At 34.7% G+C, this 22,720-nt stretch overlaps 1 protein-coding gene across 8 annotated transcripts in view; it reads left to right on the plus strand.

Moving 5' to 3' along the window:
* LOC145267118 (uncharacterized) overlaps window positions 1–22,720 on the plus strand; it is a 250,945-nt gene that overhangs the window by 36,086 nt on the left and 192,139 nt on the right. The window contains exon 1 of one of the 8 annotated variants that reach the window (XM_080123145.1): window positions 3,859–3,901. The exons of the other annotated variants lie outside the window; for them this stretch is intronic. Within the exon in view, the coding sequence (XP_079979271.1) occupies window positions 3,874–3,901 (28 nt within the window). The 5' untranslated portion in view covers window positions 3,859–3,873. Of the gene's footprint in view, window positions 1–3,858; window positions 3,902–22,720 lie in introns of those variants that run through there. 8 annotated transcript variants of the gene reach the window in all.

Here is a 22,720-nt window from a genome sequence, read left to right on the forward strand (position 1 = left end):
CACATCAACTAAGTAAAATTCCCCAAATTACAATTTTTAAGACTCCTTAAGCTAAAACCTGAAATTTGAGGAACATAATTATATCTTGATTTTAATCTTTGTAAATCAAATTAACTTTGCCCGTCTTGGGGCGGGTGATTAACTCACATGCAGTCTAAATATATCATCATCATTGTTGCAATATTTTGAACGGCTAATGGGGTATTTATTTAAATGCTGCCCACATCAGCATTATGTGGCACAAGGCTGGAAAGTGGGATACCCGCAGGCTCCCCTAAAGGAGGGGCACTCCTGCAATTTTAAAAATTGCCTGAGTAACCCCGTCGGCATTCCCCGGTTGGGACGCCTACAGCAGCAAGCAATAAACTTGCCCCACCGGAAAGCCCGGTGGCAAGGCCTGGGAGGGTGGACCTCCTAGGTATTACCCAGGCGGTGTACCTCAGTCCAACAGGTGCTGGGCCGGTTCCCGGCCCCTCACCTGTTGGGCTGAGTGTCAAGTGACGAATCCTTGACGTGTACTACCTTGTCTCCCTGCAGCCGAAGCCGCTAGGAGACACATCCCATTATACTGGTGGATAATGGGGTATGATCCCACACAGTCGGACGATTCTATTTATAAACGATGCTGCTAAGAACTGACGAATCAAATAAATTCATGTTCTGATACCAACCAATCAGAAACCAGAATTGCTTCATAAATATTAAACCTTTTCTAGAGCAATTTCACATGTTCTTTTCTCGGGTTTCGACACGGTAAGAATATTTTGTTCTGTGGAACTGTCTACTACAAACAAGTCACCTCCCAGGACTTGTGTGTAACAGTGAACCATCTGAAACTGTTCTGAAACTCGAAATGGCTTACACTTTTAGAATCATCATCATCATCTAGTTTGAATATCATTCTTGTAGATGATTTGAACATGAGTCGTTTTTTTTCTTTTTTCATTTAATTATATCACTTTATCCCATCTTTCCAAGTTGAATTTTCTTCTGACCGATAAAGTAAGCAATAAAAACATTCAAATTGAAAAGTTGACACACAAACACTAAAAGATTAAAGACTTGTTAAAAATTAATAAGACTAGTGGACTTTACCAGTTCAGAATAGATATGGTTGGGATTGAGCAACCATTGCTTCGCAATAGAATCTCGTACTGGCACATCTGTAGGGGTTATCCATTGTCTCTTAACACTGAACTGAGGCCCTATTTACACTAATACTGTTGATACACTGGCTAAGCTTTCCATCTAAAATCACATCATTGTGATTTTTATATTGTCCACTTCGATAATAAAGAACATAGGACCAGTGCTTTGAGCGCAGTTTTAGAGATGATTTGAGCCAACTCTTTGACATGACGCTAACCTGTCACTCGTTATATTCCCAACAATGCTTTAAGATGATGTGTACACTTAGAGCAGTTAGTATTTCCAGACCTAACACCACTTTTGTGATTAGATGACAACCCGTGTGTCAATATGATTTAGCAAGTGTTTTTACCCCTTCCCTCCCATACGTGTTAGTTTATCATAACTTCGAAATATAGAAACCAATTCTTTATCCCCAACTCACTCAGTATGTGCACATGAAATTTGTTTTAGAGTAAAAAATATTTTGTGAGGTTGTAGTATTGGAAAGCCTCCAGCAAAGGGAAAGTTCCACTACTCAGTTTATGGAAAGGGAGTTGGATGGAACTCATTTTTTGTGGTATTTTGTAAGTATTGGCTATACTAGAAATTATTGGCTGATTGAAAAATGATGACGACTTTGTATGTAAGAAATCTAAGACAATCGAGAGGAATGAGAACAGATGTGAATAAAGTATATTTGAATGAGGAGGTTATTGAGATTGTTTATAAATTTTGTTTATAAATTTTGTTATCGTGCTGATACAATTGGAGCACAGGGTTGAGCAGATGCTAGTGCGATCATAAAAATTAGGTGAATTCAGGGAATTTTTGCCATTGCTAATCAGCAGAGTCTTATTGTCAACAAAACGAAAAGTTTGTGGCATGTGTAAGCAGTGTTATGCTGTATAGAAATGACCAGTGTGAGTTGAGTAAATGCGTTGCATGGAGAGGTATGATATGAGAATATGATGACGGATATGTGAGTCTTGAATGCGAACTTAGTTTTGATGAGCTCAGAAGAAGATTAAATCTTGACAGTATAGAAAAATGTATGCAGAAGAGTAGACTTCGATTATATAGCCACACTGAAACAATGGATGAGAGTTCTTTGGTCAGCAGTTAAGATAGCAGATTCGATACATAAGGGAAGACCAACAAAAACAATGGGAGGAAGTGATAAAGATAGACTTGAGAGAAAGAGGGATCAAGAAAGACCAGGTCAGAAAGTCAATTTCTAAAAGCCGTCCAACACCTACCAGCTTGTAAAACATTAATTAAAAATTTTTTTTTTGACTCGCCTTCACCCCTATCAAGGCATATTGCCACTTGAACGTAAAGGGCTACTATTTGGGAGCATGTCTAGGAAAGATTAACAAGATGTTGATTTACGTTACACTTAAACTTCTGCATGTCAGCACAGTTAGGGAAGCAGGTAGCAGAAAGAGAATTCCAAAGTCTAGCTGTTCGAGGGAAGAAACTATTAAAGTAGAAAGCTTTCTGGCATTTAGAGACCTCAACAATGAAGGGGTGGGATTTTGTTGCTAAGTGGTTTGTCGGGGATATGTACGTCAAAGGGGCACAAGTGCAATGAGTTCATCAGAGCACATTCTATTAAAATATTTGTAAAATAGGCACACAGATGCAACATTGGGACAAAGGTTGGAGCTTAGTTGACAAAGTGGGATCTATTAGATTGAAGACTTTTTTTTTGACCCGATCCAAGGAGGAGAGGCTAGTAGTAGGTGCACCAGTCCAGATGTGGCAACAATACTCCATGCATCAGCGAATAGTGGCTTTGTAGAGGTACAGGATACTCTCGGGTGTAAGTAGTCTTCTAGCTCAATAGAGAGAACCCACCTTCTTTGCCGCAGCTTTCGCAATTTTCTCAATGTATTTGTTCCAATTGATATTGCCTGCGAATGTTAGGCTGAGGAGTTTGAAGGAAGAATTCTAAAGTTATTTGTCCCGGATATCGGTGGTTGGAGAGACGTCTTGTAATTGTTAAAGGAGAACAGCTTAGTCTTACTAGCATTAAATGTTACCATCCATTTGTGGCCCCATTCCGCTAAAGTCTGGTGATCATTTTTTTAACGATTCTGCCATTGTCTTTAGATTTATGTACATCCGTTCTTCTCTCCTACATGTTATAGAGCGCTATATCATCCGCAAATATACCCATTTTGGGCACATTATTATCCGGGAGATCTTTATATCAGGAATAATAGTGGTCCAAGAATCGACCCCTGACGCACTCCCACATTTATGTTATGCTGCTTAGATGTATGTCCATCAATGACTTGGATGGTCCTATTGTTTAAGAAGGATCTAATTATATTTAGTATACGTCCAGTTGTAGCGTACAATTTTATTTTCATTTGTAGGCCTTCATGCCAGATTTTGTCAAAGGCGATGGATATATCAAAGTCTAAGCCTTGGCTTTGCCTGCCTTATCCAGTACATGGTGTATGCGTTCAGAGATGACTATTAAAATATCTGTCAGTATTATTATGATTATTGTTTTACTTTTCAACTGAAAAACTATTTTGTGAGTGGAAATAAAATAAAAATTGAAAAACATAGAATTGGTATGCGACGTTTGTTCTCGCATTTTGTGTTTGGAGGTGCGGCTGAAGTGTGTTCTTACCAGATACCAAGTGGTTGGACTCATTCAGATCCAACGCACTTGACATGCAATAAGGAGCATGATGATAAAGAGAGGAGGCGGCTGCTTATTTCTGATAGATGCAAAGGCGACGATATAGAGGATATGGTAAGTACAGTAGGAATTCTAGCTTAAGAGAGGTTAACCACAGAGGTTAAAAAGAAAAGATAAAATTGAGGTCATGCTAACAAAGAAAATATCAACTGAAAATTGTTGTGAAGCCACTTACAAATAACCTATATGCAATAATCAATAGATGTGAATCATCTTCACATTTTAATTACTAATATATACTAGCAGAGAGACCCTATGTTGGCCGGGATTGAATGATGATCACACTCCTATATCTTTATTGTCATCGAAATTCGTGAAATTGACCGGGAGAAAGCTTCACATGCCCCCATGCAGTAACTTAGTCCAAAATATATGTTATTCTACATTGCACTCTAGAGAACCTACTGTTTCTTTTATAAAATTATTTTATATAAACTTTCTTTCCAGTTAACGAAAAAAAAATATTAAGAAATTTACGTGCAGGTTTGAATCTACAAACCACATCATGCAAAAATAAAAAAAAAAGAAAAAAAGTGCTATCAACTTATCCACAGTAGAATTTTCATGGCATGTTGTTCTATCATTGTTGCTAAGCGACGACATGGAAAAAATGGCTTTATCAATGATAGATAAATCAAAATATTGGTTTCAATTATCAATTACCGGTAATCATCGGGAGTATTCTGAGACAAATCTTAACTAAGATCACTCCCAGATTTATACAGATTTTGTAAATTTTAAAGAAAATCTGTTCAGCCGTTTTGGAGTCTATAAGGAACGAAATCGCGCGCACATATACACACATTTATATAATTGCATGTGTGTTGGTCTGGAGAGTATGGATGAGGCAGTTTCGTAGCCCAATTTGTTCAACTTCTCCAGGGTCGATTTAGCAACGCGCGGTCAAGCATTGTCATGGAGAATTGGGCCTTTTCTGTTGACAAATGCTGGATGTTGTTGTCGAAGTTTGATGCATTTCATCCATTTGTTGCTAGTACTTTTCCGCCGTAATGTTTTTGCCTGCATTCAAAAACTGTAAGAAATGAGACCGGTCGTAGACTACCAAACAGCATGACTTTTTTTTTGTGCAACTCTGGCTTTGGAAAGTGTTGTCGTGCTTTGTCGACTTCTAACCACTGAGCTGAGTGTCACCGGTTGTCATAAAGAACTCACTTTTCATCACAAATCACAACCCAGTCTAAAAACGAGTTCTTGTTGCGTAAATGTAATGAAAATGACACTTCATAATAGTGTTTCTTTTGGTTCTCATTTCAATTGGTGAGGCACCCATTTACCAAATTTTTTTGTCTTTCTAATCTCTCAAGTGGTTGGAAATTATCGTATACATTACAACTAAGGCTCTTAATTAATCATTGTCAAATCCGATGGCCAATCACTCTGCTCATCATCTTCAAGACTCTTGTCGTCGCCATGAAATTTTTTAAACCCTCATTGTGCTGTGTATTAAGTAGTTATTCCTGGGCCAAATGTTTTGTTAATATTGTGAGCTATTTTAACAGTTTTTCTACCTAGCTTGAATTGAAGTAAGGAAATTGTGTGAGTTTGCTTTCTTTTCATCTTGTATTCAATATTCTGAAAAGACATTGTTTTAAAACAATTGTAATTTAAACGATTAGATAGAACGAAAAACACTCTTTAAAATAATATATAAAGTAAAGGTATTATTGGAATTCTTTTGAGTTGAGTCATTTATTTATTGCGGACTATTATCCTCATTTTCAAGTTATTGTTTCACAACGTTTCAGTCAACTATTCTTCTGGCCTTCATCAGGCGGTAAACTGTGATGGAATAGGAATGCTGAGTCTCTTCACTGTATCCTCAGTATTTCTATGCTGGCGCAGTTTACGACCTGATGAAGGCCAGAGGAATAGTTGCCCAAAACGTCGTGAAACAACAACTAGAAGATGAGCATAATAAATAAAATATTGCATTTACATATTGACTCTTGATTGGACATATGCTCAAATCAGTAGTTTCTTTTAACCAATAACAGTATAAAGTAACTTGCAACAAGAAACTTTCACAAACTACTAAACAAAATGCCAGCATATTGTTAAGCGAATATTCTTTCACACATGTAAATACATAAACTCTCTCACTAACAAAACAATCACGCTGATACACACACATATTGCTGCTTACTCCATTCACATACACACGCACACCAGCCGAAATGAACCTTAATGCACTAAGCGCCAACCAAAGCAAAAATGTGGACTCAATTTTCCTTTACACAAAACCACTTTCACCAGAACATTCTTTGAACTCTCATTCGTTACCAAACTTTATTTTCGTTGTCTACTAACTAGTTGTTTATGTTGAATTAATATATTTTCATATATTTAAAATCCAATATACGACATACCGGGTAGATAATTTAAGACATTAATATACATCATCAAACCAAGCAAAACTGCTAGTGGAATGCATAAAGGGCGTATTTTCTTTAAAAAAAAAAAGGTCAAATATCTTTCATTTGTACGAAATTTTATCAATAGATATCAGACACAAATTAATCAAGATTCTCAATTTTTATTTTTATTTTACCAAAAAATTCTTACACAGAATAGAAGTGGCACTTCAAGTGCACATGAAAATTTAAGAATTTCTGATTTGTTTGAGATTAACTGATTAACCGAGTGAAAAAGAATATTTTATTTAGGTCAAATTCTTGAATGTTTGATTTTTTTTATCTTCTTTTCTTCTATCTTTTTTCTTTTTTTTTTTTCTTTTCTCGTTTTTCTTTTCTTTCTTTGTTATTAAAGTTGTTGAAAGTGTCAAATCCTTGGGTGTTTGATGTTGTCTTTTTTTCTTTCTATTTTATTAATAATTGACAATTTTGTCTACAATAAATCAATCTTTTCATCTATTTTAAATCCAATATTTAACATATTTTACATACAATATTTAATGCTGCCACATAGATAATTTAAGACGTTGCCAAAACAAAACGAAAAACTCTCTCCAACAAAGTGAAAAACGATGATGACCTCATCTAGTCTATACAGAGAACAAGTTCATGAAAAGGAAATGGAAGAAAGCCGGAAACTGATAGAAGAAAGGAAGTGACAGGAAATCAAACTTTGGTCACTTTACTCACGTGACCACTAACTTATCTTCTTAGCCTTGTTTGTAGAAATACCTTTTTTTTTTTTTTTAAATTATTGACAGTCATTTTTTTGACACACGTTGCATCTCTACCGTCCTCCCCCTTTCTTTCACCCTCTCCCTCTTCAAGAGTATTTTCACATTTGACAGAGTAACAGTATCAAAAGTAAAAAAAAATCAGTCGATGGTTGTTTTAGCAATTTAGAGTTGTACAAAAGTTGTCTCCCTTGGATTTGTAATTGTGTGACGAGGTAAAAATACCATATGAACGTAAAAAATTGCTACCTTTCTTTCTCCGTTCATAACCCTAAGCTTTTTTGCATCCCATTTCCCTTGATACCAAAAGGAAGAAAATAAAAGGAAAGAGTTTTTAATTTTTGGTATCAAGAGAAATTGAATGCAGTTTGATCAATAGCTTTGCGTTATGTCTGTCATCCCCTGAAATAAGAAAAAATCCAATTTCACTTAAAGGTGCCAATTCTAAAATTTCCAACCAATGAAGATGATCCCACTCATTGTAACATATCTTATTGTTAAATATCCATATAAACGATGACTTGACAACCCAAAACCTGCAACAGAACAAACACAAGACAAAACATGGCACAATGTTATAGTCCCCCTATCCCTGCCCGTCAGGATTAGGGGTGACAGATTAATACTCAACACACAAAGGTCTACACTCTAAATGAAATGTAAATATCTTCACTGGACCATCTGTAAAAAGTTAAATATTGAATGTAACACCAATTCCTGGGAACATATACTAAAAATAACTCGGAAACGAGTCATCCACTATGGTTAGGCAATTCTTACAGCTACATACCTAGAAAATAGCGCTGTTAAATCTGACATAGTGTTATGGGACAAGGAGAAAGAAGCGACTTTAGTAGAAGTTAGTGTCCACAAGGATACTGGGTTAAATAGAGCTGCAAGGAAAAAATAACGAAATACCAAGGTCTTATGTACAACATGAAAAGAAACTGGAATCTTAGAAAGATCTTCATCATTCCATAATCACAGAAGTATTCGGACACATGGAAAAGAATCTTAAAACTACCGGGTGAAAATACCTGGTGAACTAAATGCAAGAGAGATACAAACAATTGCACTTAGACAGAATCTTTGAGATTTCAGATAAATTGTTAGTATTCAGTAGGATACTCCATCTCCAGCAAAACAAAAAAAAGAAGAAAAAAAAAGGAAATTATCAAACCAGACATTGTAATATGGAACAAAAATAAAAAGTTTGCATTAATTATTGATATAGCTATCTCAAACAACTACGGACTAAATGCAGCTGAATGTAAAATTACAACTAGTATATTAATTTCTTTCAATGACCAAGAATGGCCTGAAAACAACTTGGTCATTGAAAGAAATTAATATCATACCAGCTGTATTATTCAAACAAAATTTGAAAAAATACCTTGAATACCTGGAAAGCCAAAATCTAGTGAAATTCAAATAGCATCTATAAAAGGTATATTAATCTTCAAAACAACCCTCGGATACAAATACAACCCATAAAAAAAAAAAAAATTATATGCTACCACTTCACCACAGGAGGAGGAAGTAATGTCTGGTAGATTGATTTCATGACAACATAATAGATAATAGGCTACACGGTACGAAAGAGGAGGCAATGCTTGGGAGGGTATCATAATGAACAAACACATATTGCACTACCCTTCTACTTGGTGAACATTTAAAGCTATTACAATTAATAATAATAGTATAGTTTCGGTTTAGTACAGACAGATACCAAATCTTTATTAGTAATTAATTAGCATGCAAAACATTTTGAAATGATCACCTGAAAATAAAAACCGTCAATTATTGAGAAGACCTTTCCAACTATACCATAGCTGGAGATCTTGTGGAGTAGACCTTTATGCCATACCCTATCAAAGGCCTTTGATATGTCAAGAGCAATTGCCCTAAAAAAAGCCTCCATCAAGAGATTCGCTAATCTTATGAGATATAACTGTTAGCACATCTGCTGTAGATCTAACAGAACAGAAACCATATTGCACGTCACTGAAGAGGTTATTTTTGCTGAAGTAGTTGATTACTTCTCTATTTAACACAGATTCTAGCAACTTACTCATGATGCACAGGAGACTTATTGGTCTTTACTGAGAGGAAGATGACCGATCACCTGAATTTTTAAATACAGGACATACTGATGAGGTCTTCTAGGGTGTTGGGAAGCAATTCTCCTTAAGACAACATTTAAACAATTTTGTAAGTTTGGGAGCTAATTTTGATTGAAGCTTTTTCAGTGCTATAATTGGAATGCCGTCAATGCTGGAATTGAGGTTTATGTTCAGCTTTTTGTGGAACAGGTCGACAGACTTGGTTAGAGCAGGGCAGAGAGGGAAAGTAAGGAAGAAAAAGAAGCAAAAAATAACAATTACCCATTAATATGACATCGAGAAGCCCACCAGAAGCTACTGCATCGTCCAGAATCCATTCAGTAAATGGCAATATAGCAGCCCCAGTACTTTGCACCTGTTGATAAGACGGCCTCCTTAGTGGTTAATCAATTACTCTTGACATATCAAAGGCCTTTGATAGGGTTTGGATCCCTGACTGTCAGGCGGATGACCTCAGCCCAGTAAATCCTTTACTTCCAGCACCCTTATTACTGACATGGCTACAAGGATAGAAATAGAAACAGAAAATTTCTGAGATCTCAGGCGACTGCTCATGCAAAAATACTGCCAACCTAGAATACAGCTTTTTTCTTCTCCCATTGTCAGAAAAATCACTCATTTTAAATGAGGACTGATGGACAAATTATGCAAATGCATTGTGGATGCTCTTATAACTCTTACTAGTTACAGGAGCATCCACAATGCATTATCTACTCTCCATAACTTACATTACAATTATTGAAAGTTGTGTTTGAAAAACCTGGGAATGAACCAGTGACCTTTTAGATGTGCATACTTATTCTTATTTACATGATATTATTATTTTAAAATTTATACATTAGTGAAATAATAACTGGATTGTGTCTATATTTTCTTATTGAGGAATGGTATTTTTCACTGAAGAGCCATGAATTTATCAGCTGTCTGAAACGGCTCCATGGTGAACAGTTGATAATCCATGTTTTCTATTTAGCAATATAAGTTAAGATTTCTTGGTTTTTTTACTGTGATATAGTTGAATTTCCTTTTGTAATTATTATTTTTCTGGTGGTATGTTGGCGTATGCAATGTTAAATCTACGACATGTTGAACTTAGTATTGCTAGGAATTTAAGCTGCATTTTATATATTTTTATAAAATACTCAAAGCTTCCTTAGATTATATATAAATATATTAAATTCAAGATGGCTCTGCAAAATGTTTCCTTTCATGCAATCAGATATATTTATGGGCATTTTTCCTTGGATATAATTTTTTTGTAATGTTATTAAATTTTTTAAATTTACGTTCTTCATTGAAGTATGAGGGGCGTGCAATAAGTAATGCCCCTGCCCCACTTCCCATAGCAGTAGAGCAACGAAACTTGGCACAGTAATTAGTCTTTCTCTACATAGGAACCACTCAGAGTTATGCATTTCTCCCATCGTTTGATGCAGCTCTGGAGACCGTTTTTGTAGAACACCTCAGGTTGGTTCTCCAACCACGACCTGACTTCAGAAATCAAGGCTGCATTATCTGGGAAACGCTTTCCTTTCAAAAGCAACTTCATGGCTGGGAAGAGGTGAAAGTCAGGAGAGTAGGGAGGATGGGGGAGGATTTCATAACCACACGCCCGTACTTTTGATCTGGCGACATGCGAGTTGTGGACCGAAGTGTTGTCCTGCAGGAGGAGGGTACCTTTGCTGATCTTGCCCCGCCTCTTGATTTTAATAGCTTCCCTTAAATTCCTCAAAAGTGAAGCATAATAGGCTCCTGTAATTGCCAGGAAATCTGTCATCACTACTCTGTCCTGGTCCCAGAAGACTGTGAGCCTGTGAGCATGACCTTGCCAACGGAGAGCTGCACCCTTGCCTTCTTTGGAGGTGGTAAGTCCAAGTGCTTCCGTTGCATTGACTGGGCTTTGGTCTCTGGATCATAGTGATGGACCCAGGTTTCATCCTGTGTAATCAGTCTTTTGAAAAACTTTGACTCATCTTCTTGGCACATCTCCAAATTCATCCTCGGGCCAACGCGTTCTCGCTTCTGGAATGGTGTGAGCAACCTGGGAATCCATCTGGCAGACACCTTATGCATATGCAAATGGTCATAAATGATAGTTTCCACAGACCCTGTCCTAATCTTGACATCTTGGGCTATTTGGTGAATAGTAATGCGCCAATCTTCCAAAATGGTAGCCTCAACTTGACAGACAGATGCCTCATCAATGGCAGAAGGGGGAGGGGTGACCAGGTCTGGGAGCTGTTTCCACAGACTTCCGGCCATGTTTAAATTCACGATGCCAGCATTTTACAAGGTCATATGATGGGGCATTATCACCATAAGTTTCTTTCATTTCATCAAGTCTCCTGTAGTGTGCGCCCTTTAAAATACAAAAACAGGATCACTGCTCGACATTCAACAGGCTCCACTTCACACCTGACTCAGTTCAAACACCTGTAAAACAGAAACCACAATTAGTTCAGAGCTGTAATTTGCCACATAACCCGTAGAGATATAAATCAATGCACATGCAAAATTTCAGCTAGATCAGACTACTGGAAGTAGGTCAGAGGCATTACATATTGCACGCCCCTCGTATCCTTTTTCTTCATTCCATTCATATATATGTAACTGTCTTTGACATTTGTCTCTGATAGGTTATGTGATCGCAACATCGACTATATGAACAACAAAACACGTGTAAAACACTTATGGAAAAAAAAGAATAGACATTCGCCTATATTAAAAAAACGGTAAATAAATTTAATAATAAAAAAATAACAATCATGATTCTAGACTTATTTTTTATTGGAATGGTACTCAGCTGTGTGTATGTGTGTGTGTGTGGCAATTTATATAGGTCACATTGATTTACGAAGGGATTGAATTTTAATTACAAAACACAAGTTCAACATCTTCCATTTAAAGTCTGTGTGATATGAAATTATGGCAATTTATATAGGTCACATTGATTTACGAAGGGATTGAATTTTAATTACAAAACACAAGTTCAACATCTTCCATTTAAAGTCTGTGTGATATGAAATTATGGCAATTTATATAGGTCACATTGATTTACGAAGGGATTGAATTTTAATTACAAAACACAAGTTCAACATCTTCCATTTAAAGTCTGTGTGATATGAAATTATGGCAATTTATATAGGTCACATTGATTTACGAAGGGATTGAATTTTAATTACAAAACACAAGTTCAACATCTTCCATTTAAATATCATTTAGAATTAGATCACATATATTTATTATTATTGAATTTTAGGGTATGTTAATCCTTTCTCTTGGCTGAAGATATGTATAAAGAAAGTGTATGTGTATTAAAAAATTGATATAACATTAGCTAATATAATTTTTTGTTACCAATATAAAAGATATAAAAAATATTCCCAAGGTTATTCTAGTGGCCACTTTATTCTGGCTAAAGAATTACTAAACAATTATGCATGAAGGAATCTTTTTCAATTTGATTCAAATTGATCCAGCAGATTTGGTACTACAGCTGGAGAATTTTTCCGATTCTTATATGAATATTATCTTGAGAGCATTTCTTTGTAAGAATCTTTGCACGTGTCTTATCTCCTCATTCTTTTCTCGGATGCACTTGGTTAAAGAGGCTCTTACATAAGAAGGTAGCATCCTCACGAAAAACAACTATTTCTTTGTCTATCGCATTTCATAAAACGCTTCTGTCGTTGATGACCAAAAAAAAAAAAAAAAAAAGATGACACATGTTCATATTCCGATTCTTGCGCTGCAAGGTAAGATTATTATACTGGAGACAGAAAGCTCCAAAATTTAAACTTAGAATCTTTTCTTCTGTCGAGCAAAGAATCTTTCAGGCGTGTATGCACAATTGTGACGACGTGTAGAAGTGAAAGCTGTCCAGTGAGAGTTGAAGACATGCGTTGCTTGAAGAGAAATGATATAAAAATGACATAATCAGGGCTCTACATTGGGAGTGAAGCAGTCGCATTTCCAAGTGATTTTTCGGAGTGGCGATTAGAAATAATGAAACGCTTATCTTTTGGCGCTTGCATTTCTTTCAAGGCTCACTACTGAATGAAAAATATCTTTTCAACTTTTTTTTTTAATAAAATGAACAAAGTTAAATTATTTAAACAATAAAAATTTAATAGAACAATATACTCTTTTTTTTAACGAAGGCTGTTTAAAAAAACATCTGTAGAAATTAGAATATTTATACCTTTAAGTATCAACATAAAATTTGTTGTATATTATACTTATTAAAAAATACGGAAAAAACTTTATTATATAAAGAATCATCACAGAACGAAGATGTCATAATCCAAAAAATCACGTTAGTTTGGCTAGAAAATATTTAGTTGTCGAAGGTTAACTAAAAATAAATTTGTCCATAGCCCTGATAATAAATGTGTACACTCTGTGTAATGTGAGTTTTAAAGACCAGCTTAGATCTGATGACCTCAGAGGAAGATTGAATCTGGACAGTATATGGAGATGTGAGCAGAACAGAAAGACTTTATTGGTTTGTTTAAAGAATGGATGAGAGTTGGATTAACAGGTGTAGGACAGTTGAGGTAGAAAGGTCAGTATGCAGGGGAAGGCCAGGGAAAATTTGGGAGGAAAGGATTAGGATGGACTTGAGAGAAAGAGGGATAAATCAAGAGATAGGGTAGTTTATAAGTTAATTTCTAAAAGCCGTTCAACACATGCTAACAATTAAAATGGATGTTAAACCGAATATGATGATAATAAAGCGATCAGATTTTATTTTTGAACGACTGCCATAAAATCTGAATAGTCTTTATAAGAGGCTATTTCTATAGATTAAAGCTGCATCAGTCTGAAATAACGTTTTCATTGGTTTGTCGTGTTATTAAATGTGATGCAGCATATTACTGTCTTCATCTTGAATGTTATTCACACAATGTTTCGGTCGATGTAACCTCCAACCTTCTTCAGGTGTATCTCATCAAACTCGGGAATCTTTCTGTTAAACTCAGGGAATCTACACAGAATTTTGAACGGTACCCTTTATTTATTCCATGGGGGTACCTATCATTGGGTAGAAATTCTAAGTAATTCTCAATTGCATTTTGAGTGTTGCCTGCACTGAGGATTGAACCTTCAACTTCCAGAAGATTGTAATTCACAACTGAATTTTACCAAGTACTTTATTCACTACACTACGAGTTCTGTTTTTTGATCTGTCATGGATTTTCTCTTATTTCAAATTAGCTGTAACTACTGCAGTGTTGTTCAGTATGAAGTGTAGTAATTTTATTTTTATTTGTTTTCCCATTTTAAAACTTGCGGTAGACCACTTCTATTCAATTTAAAATTAGTTATTTCCATTGCTGATTTAATATTTTAGGTGATTATTTAAAAATGTTTCATATTAGCAATTGTCTGGAGTGAACTAATTTTTTTTTTATAAATAAATCGTAAATATGTTATTATATTGCTAATAACATGGTAAAAAAATAAATGAAAATTGGTTAGTCAGAAGCAAAGTTTGATTTTTGTCAACTTAAATAATCTCACTCACTATTTGGCTATCAAATTTGCATAATATCTGTGGTGTGTACAAATACATGTGTAAGCACATTTGATAGTCAAGCTGAAAATAGTCACTCTTTCTCTAAATGCTCAGAGACATTAAATATTTTTTTTTTTTTTACAAGGGAGTCACCATTCCAGGACAAGGCTTACTGAGTGTCAGATGGTCATCGAAACAACACCGTAATGATCTGTAGTGGAGGAAATTGGGTAGAATTTCATTAAAAGGACGATTCAACAATAACTTGTTTACATTGAACTTGAAGATGACCATGTTGTAGTCAGCTGGAAAGTAGCCTCGTGGTATAGAGTTCCACAGGCGGGAAATTCTAGGCAATAAACTTCGTTCATGGCATTTGCATTTAGTTTTAGGCACAGATAGAAGGTAAGGGAAATTATTTACAGTGGTTGTGAATCTTTTGCAGGGGGGGGGGACTATAGACTGAAGTTCAATCGAGTACTTGCCATGAAAATAATAATAGAGCAGAGTTATTCGTATCATTTGAATTCATCGGACTACTGTTCTCATCTTGAGTGTGATTTTTCACAACGTTTCGATCAATGTAACCCCCGACCTTCTTCAGGTGTATCTTGTCGAACTCGGGAATGACCTGAAGAAGGTTAGAGGTTACATCGACCGAAACATTGTGAAAATCACTCAAGATAAGAACAGTAGTCCAATGAATTCAAATAATATGAATAACCAATCCTCATCTCAAAAATTCAGAAACGTCAAAGCAGAGATAGAATCGCAACGTCTCTTCTGTGGAGAAGAGGTTGTAAGGGGGGGGGAAAGGATACTGTCTACTAAGTTTCGAAGTCGGTTTTGAACCCAGTAAAGACAGAACAGGGTGCTTTGAGCAGCTCCTCCTCAAATGTGGGTTGAATCAACAGAATGAATGGGAGTGAGGGTGGCGAGAGAAACAGACGGATTTGTTCATTTATAAAGTATAACAAAAACATTTATAAAGTATAACAAAAACATTTATAAAGTATAACAAAAAAATTTATAAAGTATAACAAAAACAAAACATAATGTTTTAATAAGCATAACTCATACCATAAATTAATGTATAATTGATATGTTTTAGCATGTATTTTGTGAATCGTATACATCGTATATATATGAACATATATATAGACTTAACTTTATATAGAGATAAAGAGAAGCAGGTACTTGTTTGGATTTAAGGTAAATTCTATTACTTCATCCATTTTTTTTATCTTGGATTTTTGTTTCTTTATTGTTTATTTCTATTTATGCGAAGAGTCTTTCTTAATATGCGATTCTTGGTTTCTTATTCTCATTTTATCTCCTATTGGTTGCATCTAGAGTGACAACTCGAGGGTATTTACAAAACGTGTATCAGAAAAAAAATGCAAAGAGGCTGAAGATGCAAGTATGATATCTAATATTGTTACGATATGCCTCATCGAGAATTCCAACTTGGAATTTATTCCAGAATAAGAAAAGAAAAAATGTAATATGTTGGTCGTGGAATGTTACGACCCAAATGGACAGGTAATCTAAGGTCAAAGTGATCAGTACGGTCATGAAATAATCCAGAGCATAAAAATAAATTAGTCCTCGTATGAAAGAGCAGGACACAAAAGGTTTTAAATAATAATAATAGAATAACAATAACAAAGACTTTCGTTGGCGAGGACTACTATTGACCGTAATCAGTTATACAGTCCTTTTGAAATTTTATCTGTATTTTTCTCGTTATGTACTGAATTAATGTTAATGAAACCTATGTGAAATATGTTCCTTATTAAATTTTAAAGATTTTCTATTCTGAAAGAAGTTTTAAAAAATTGAATCTAAAAATGTTATTTTAAAGTTTTTGTTAAAAACATTCAGATTTTCTCATTATTCATACCTGTATTACAAAGATGGGGTTGCAAAAAATGAGTTGTGGTGTGAGGAGAAATACAAACTGAAACAGAATATTCAGACCTGTAATAATACAAAGAGGGGATTGCAAAAATGAGTTGTGGTGTGAGGAGAAATACAAACTGAAATAGAGAAGAGAATTTTAAAATATAATCTTATAAAGATAAGATACAAGTTAGAAAATCATTTCATCCAAGGCATGAAAATTGTTAAACAAAATGTTTTTACTATATGCTTTAAAAATAAAGGTACAAGATTCAATTTGAAATTTATTTATCTTCAAAGTGCACTTTTATAAATTTTACAAAGTAAGGTATAAAAATTTAATTTAAATTGAATCAAAAAATTACCTTGGATTTATTTTATGTAATGTACATTTTGTTGCAATTTAAAAACATTATCTTTCATCTAGCAATTAATGATATAGATATAAAATTTTCAATGATTTTTTTTTTTTAAAGTGCAACAGAATGTACATTACATAAAATAAATCCAAGGTAAATTTTTGATTCAATTTAAATTAAATTTTTATACCTTACCTTGTAAAATTTATAAAAGTGCACTTTGAAGATAAATAAATTTCAAATTGAATCTTGTACCTTTATTTTAACGCCTATAGTAAAAACATTTTGTTTAACAATTTTCGTGTCTTGGATGAAATGCTTTTCTAACTTGTAAATAAATAACCGGATATAACAAGATTATACATATGCATTTATATATTCATCAACTATTTTATTATGCAATAAAATTTGATAAACACAAAACAAGACATAGAATGCAATGATTCAACGGGGCAAAACAAAATGAGGCGAACGAAGGAAGTCAACAAGTTAACCAATGTCTCTCTTTTCTCTGTTTTTTCTTTCTTTTTATTATATAATTTTATTTTAATATTATATTTGGTCAAATGAAAACAAATGGCTGAAGATTTTAGTTTGGCTATTCATGGGAGTGAACAGGATCGGAATAAAAAAAAAGAAAAATAAAGAGGATGGGGGTTAATAATCATAGAATCTCTTAGAAAAAGTATAATCTGAAAAATTCAACAGAAATAAAATATTCAAGAGAAGTAATCGTCCAGTTCCAAGCTTCCCGGAATTTTAATAGTTCTTTGAGGTTCACGGCTATTCCTTGGTTTGAGGTAAGCATGATTCTTTGGAGTGTCTGCCCTTTTCTGCTATGTTGAGAAATATATTTGCTCTTTCTCTAGTGCAGCTATCTCCAAATTGAATTGGTTCAGGCGCTTGGCGAATTTGGGGATTTCTCTGTCATGAATTCTGGTAATGTCTGCATTCTATGGCATTTGTACTCAGAATGTTTTTTTTTTTTAATATTTTCTATCCATGAAGTTTCATTTGCGCGCCAACTCTATTTAAAATTACTTGCCCTCTCTCTGTGTCTCTCTCTCTCTTTACCCTTAGGAAGGAAGAACGGATGTGGGGAAAGTAAGCGATAAAGATATGTGATGTGACAAGGGAGATGGATGGGCCTGTTTGTCTGCGTCTAAAACATGGGCGCTTATGCATGATCATCACTTTTCCTCGATCAAATAAAAATCTTATCAAGGAAGTGGGGGATTCTTGTTATCACGCATCTTAGCTGACTCTCATACCGGTATCAACATTTAATCGTACTCTCGAATGACAATGTGTGCGTGTGTTAAAGAAGACGAGAGCATCGGTACCGTGGGTTTTAAATCCAAACAAAGAGGTCGCCTATGTCGGACTCTCTTCAGCCTCTGTTTGTATCTGTCTCTGAAGAGAGTCCGCCATAGACAACCAGATATTGATCCACTTTGTTTGGATTTAAAACCAACATTATACTAATCTGCTGTAACACATACAAGGCACGTTTCAAAAGTAATTAAACTAATTTAGGAACATACTAATAAAAATCACCGTTATTTAGCCATTGCACATTATAACCTGCGCCTCCCAATCATGAAAGCACTACTCATTTGCATAAATTAACCAATTGTAAATATGAGGGGGGGTGGAGGCATGCTTAAGTGCTTTAACAATTTTAAATGACTTTTTTCGATAAATTCACTGAACACAATTTCTTAATTCATCACTCACTGAAGATGACTCATGCAAGTCGAAAACATTTACAACTATGGCAAATTTCTTCTTACACTCCAACAAAACGTTCAAACATTGGCTCGCCAAATTAAAAAAAAAAAAGAACAGATCACAAAATAAACGGAGAGGAACTATCCCTGCTGTTCAATGAAACATGCATAAGAAAAAAAAATGCTGCCCAAGTGTGTGTATGTATGTATATATATATGTGTGTATATATATATATATATATATATATATTTACAGCTGAAACATGCATGCACATATGTAGCCAATGTTTGTATAAATAAATGAAGTCATACAATAATAGAGCTCTACTTGTTATTGATCACTATTTTATAAACATGGAGTTTCATTCGATTAACATCTAAGAAACCACAACAATATAATCATTAAGCAAACATCGTTAAAAATGACAATTCTTCTGTTTAATTATATCTTTATTTTTTTTTTTTTCGATTTTTCTTATCTTTTTTGCGTTAAGATAAAAAAATAATGTATCATAAACATGACAAAAGCAAATGTACAACATGAACTGGAGAAAAGAGAATTCCAAACGATAGCTGAGAAACGTGCATATGAAGAACGTTCTCGCACTGTTCCAGGAAAGACGTTAACAATTTAAATTCTGCAACGTCAGAATCAGCATCACAGAATAAAATTGTATTCCGTTAAACATTTTAAAATGTTGTTACTCGTTTCATGTCATTAATTTGAGGTTGCTGGGTTTTAATAAAGAAAGCTTTAAGTATTTTTATTTAAAATAAATCAGTTTCAAAATGTATTATTTTACAAATTTTAATTTTTTACATAACAATATAATGAATATTATATACAGTAGAACCCTAGGATACGGCATTAAAAATTAATAACAAAATACATTGGCCTTCGGACCAAAGTGCAGTATGTTCTTCATATACAACACCTGAATTTCTTGTTCTTTGTCAGTGGAGGAGAAATCCTTCACTATTGAGACAATTTTTATTTTTGTTCCTTTTCTCCACATTAAAAAACGACCCTAGTGTCTAACTCTGCCCTCGTGGGGAGGCAAAGTAAATAGGAACATTATGAATAACACTGTAAGGCGGAGCAAATACCGTAACCAGGGTCCGGGAAAACATTGTATTCCACATCGTAATCTGAACCCCCCTTCCCCCCAAAAAAACGTATCCTAGGGACACCGTATCTCGGGGTTCTACTCTATAGTAATTTATATTTATGTATATACAGATTGACACCGGTTCTTATTAGATCACCAAAGGTAAGTAACGTTGAGCCTGATCAATAACAGATGGGTAACTATTTGAGAATACCAGGTGTTGTATGCAGAAGGATGTCAACACCTCCCTTCAAAATTTCAGAATCTTAACTGACTGAGATATCCACGCGATTGAGAACCGCTTGTGAATTTGATATTCTCATACTTTTTCGGATGAAGTTGATTCAATCTGCCTAGGATGAGTGCCATTGACTATACTTTTTTTTTTTTTTTTTTTTTAATATTTATCTATGTGTATTCAGCATGAAAATAAATCTAGAATTCAATTCCAAGCTAGTTTGAACATTCATTCAAATGTATATATATATACTAGCAGGGAATCCGACGTTGCTCGGGATTGAATGAGGATAAACATATGCTTCATCTTTTTGTGTTTCTATTTTCACTGAAATCACACATTTTTTAATCAAATTGTTTGATTGCCTGCTCTAGTCAGGGACCCATCGTGGTTTACTGGGAGGAAGCTTCAAATGCCTCTCTGCACTGAATTAGACCACAATACATTGTAGTCTACATTGCACTGTAGAGAACCTACTGTTGATTTTTATAAAATTATTTTTATATAATGGCTTGAATTAAAGTTTAAAATGCAAGTCGAGTATAATGGTTCAGTAGTGCTCTAAGCAGAAACATTTATTTCGAATGTACTTCTGTCTTATCAAAGAACCCACTGTTTATTTTATACGCTGGGCCTTCTCCTTGTGCGGTGATCAAACTTCTCTAATGCAATTGTGATATTAGACTGTATAAATCGGACTTCCTTCTTTAATTATATTATATATTTTCGATACTTATCGGAGGCATTCCGATACAAAATTAAGGATACTTCCAGACACATCAAGTACATTTGTGTGAAATTAAAAAAATCGGCCAACAGTTTCAAAGTCCATAGGGAACACACAAAATGCCTTATATATATTAGCATTTCAGCCCGGCGTTGCCCGGGTGTTTGGAGGTGTGTGTTGAGCAAAAGAAAAAACAGTGGTAGTAGGAAGGCAGGCTCGAACCAGTACCGCGAAGGAGGAAAAGAACAGAGGAAAAAACCTGACGTCTTTGCTGTTATGACCACCGCCAAACCGGAAGTGACGTAGGTTTTAATTAAGGCTAGACACTCGAAAGGAGAGGATGACTTTCAAAAATATCGGCGAAAAAAGTGACACCCTCTCCTGTAGAAAAGTGCCCAGTTGAAGGTGAAGATATTAATGTTTTTAGCCAATTTTTCGATATTTGTCGTCTGAAAGGTCGAACTTCAACAGGATATCGATCTTGTAAAAATCCGTCGCCTCTGTCGAAAGTTTTAGTCAGACATGCAAACATATATACATTTATATATTAGTAACTAAAAATTTTCGACCCAAACCGATTAAAAAGCTTGCCATATCTCTGAATACCCTTTATGTAAAATTTCAAATGTTTAGACCAGAAATTGTCTGAGTAATTTGGTAGAGACTGCAGAGGTCAATTGTTTTTTTTAACTTTGACCCCTATTATAACCCCATAACATTTATTGTTTTGGGCTCAAATCAAGTTATTAAGTTAGATCCATGTCCAAGGAACCTATATCTAAAATTTCAAGTGTTTAGACCCAAAATTGTTGGAGAAGTTTGGTAGAGTTCTCAAAAGTCAAATCGTTGAACTTTGACCCCTTAACAACCAAATTTCTAGCGGAAAACCGATTGCGAAAATTTTCTCAAATCTCAGTACTCTGTATATCAAATTTCGAGTCTGTAGACTTAAAATTGACAGAGTTATTGCGTAGGGAAATCTAGACACACAAGTGAAAATTAAGCTACACAAAATCTTCCGCATTTCATCCCTGCATGGATCTTTATCTGTCTATCTATATATAATTCACACTGAGGAAGATCGAAGGATCGGTCGAAAATATGTGCTTTTGAAAGAAACGTTCTTGTTTTTTTTTAAAACTTTTCGTATTCCTACATGTCAACACATAGGAAATAAATACAGAAAAGGTAGAAGCATTTATATATTTTTCGGATTGATTTTTTTTATTCATATATATATATATATATATAATGTGTGTGTGCATAGCCCTAACTCATCGATGTTGCAAGTTTTCTGTATTTTCTTTGCGCTGTATTAATCTCTTCCTTTCTCAGTCGGTCTATTTATAGCAAATATGACGTAACTTATTTTGCTGCAAAGCACCCCTCACCTTCTCCGTAGCTTCTTTATATTGTGCACCTGGTGGTGATACCGGGGACGGGTTGCCGGGGGGGGGGGTTACTGCGGCCTTGAAAGCAGACAATTTTCAATTCAGATTCGCATTATTCGTGCTGCACCTTTGACCTTGACTTTGGTTGGACATAAAATCAGGTAAAATCAGAGTCGCGAGTATGATGACTACACTCGAGTGCTTTCATAATGGAGCGGATATCATCATGACCACTGACTCATCACTCCTCCGTGTTGTCCATCACGTCTAAGATTATGGATTAGTTAGTGGCTGCAGTTGGCATGGTTACAAATTAGAAAGAAAAGACACTTGTAATTTCAATCACTGTATAAGGAAAATGGTGCCACATGCATTTATATTCTAACTTTACTCCTGTCTTTGTTTACTCCTTTCGGTTTTGCAGATTAATCATTTAAATTTAGTCTTTCTACCATAAATTTACAAATCAAACCATCTGCCCACACTTTTTTTTTAATGAAATCTGAAATGTTGATCGTTGTGCTTTTCTTATTTTTATAATTTGAATATTTTTATTCGATGCAAAAATAAAATCAATTTTTTCAGGGTCATGGATGAAATATTTGTGTTG

The sequence above is a fragment of the Euprymna scolopes genome, chromosome 42 (genome assembly GCF_053919585.1).
Source record: "Euprymna scolopes isolate OS-2025 chromosome 42, ASM5391958v1, whole genome shotgun sequence".
Taxonomy (NCBI): domain Eukaryota; kingdom Metazoa; phylum Mollusca; class Cephalopoda; order Sepiida; family Sepiolidae; genus Euprymna; species Euprymna scolopes.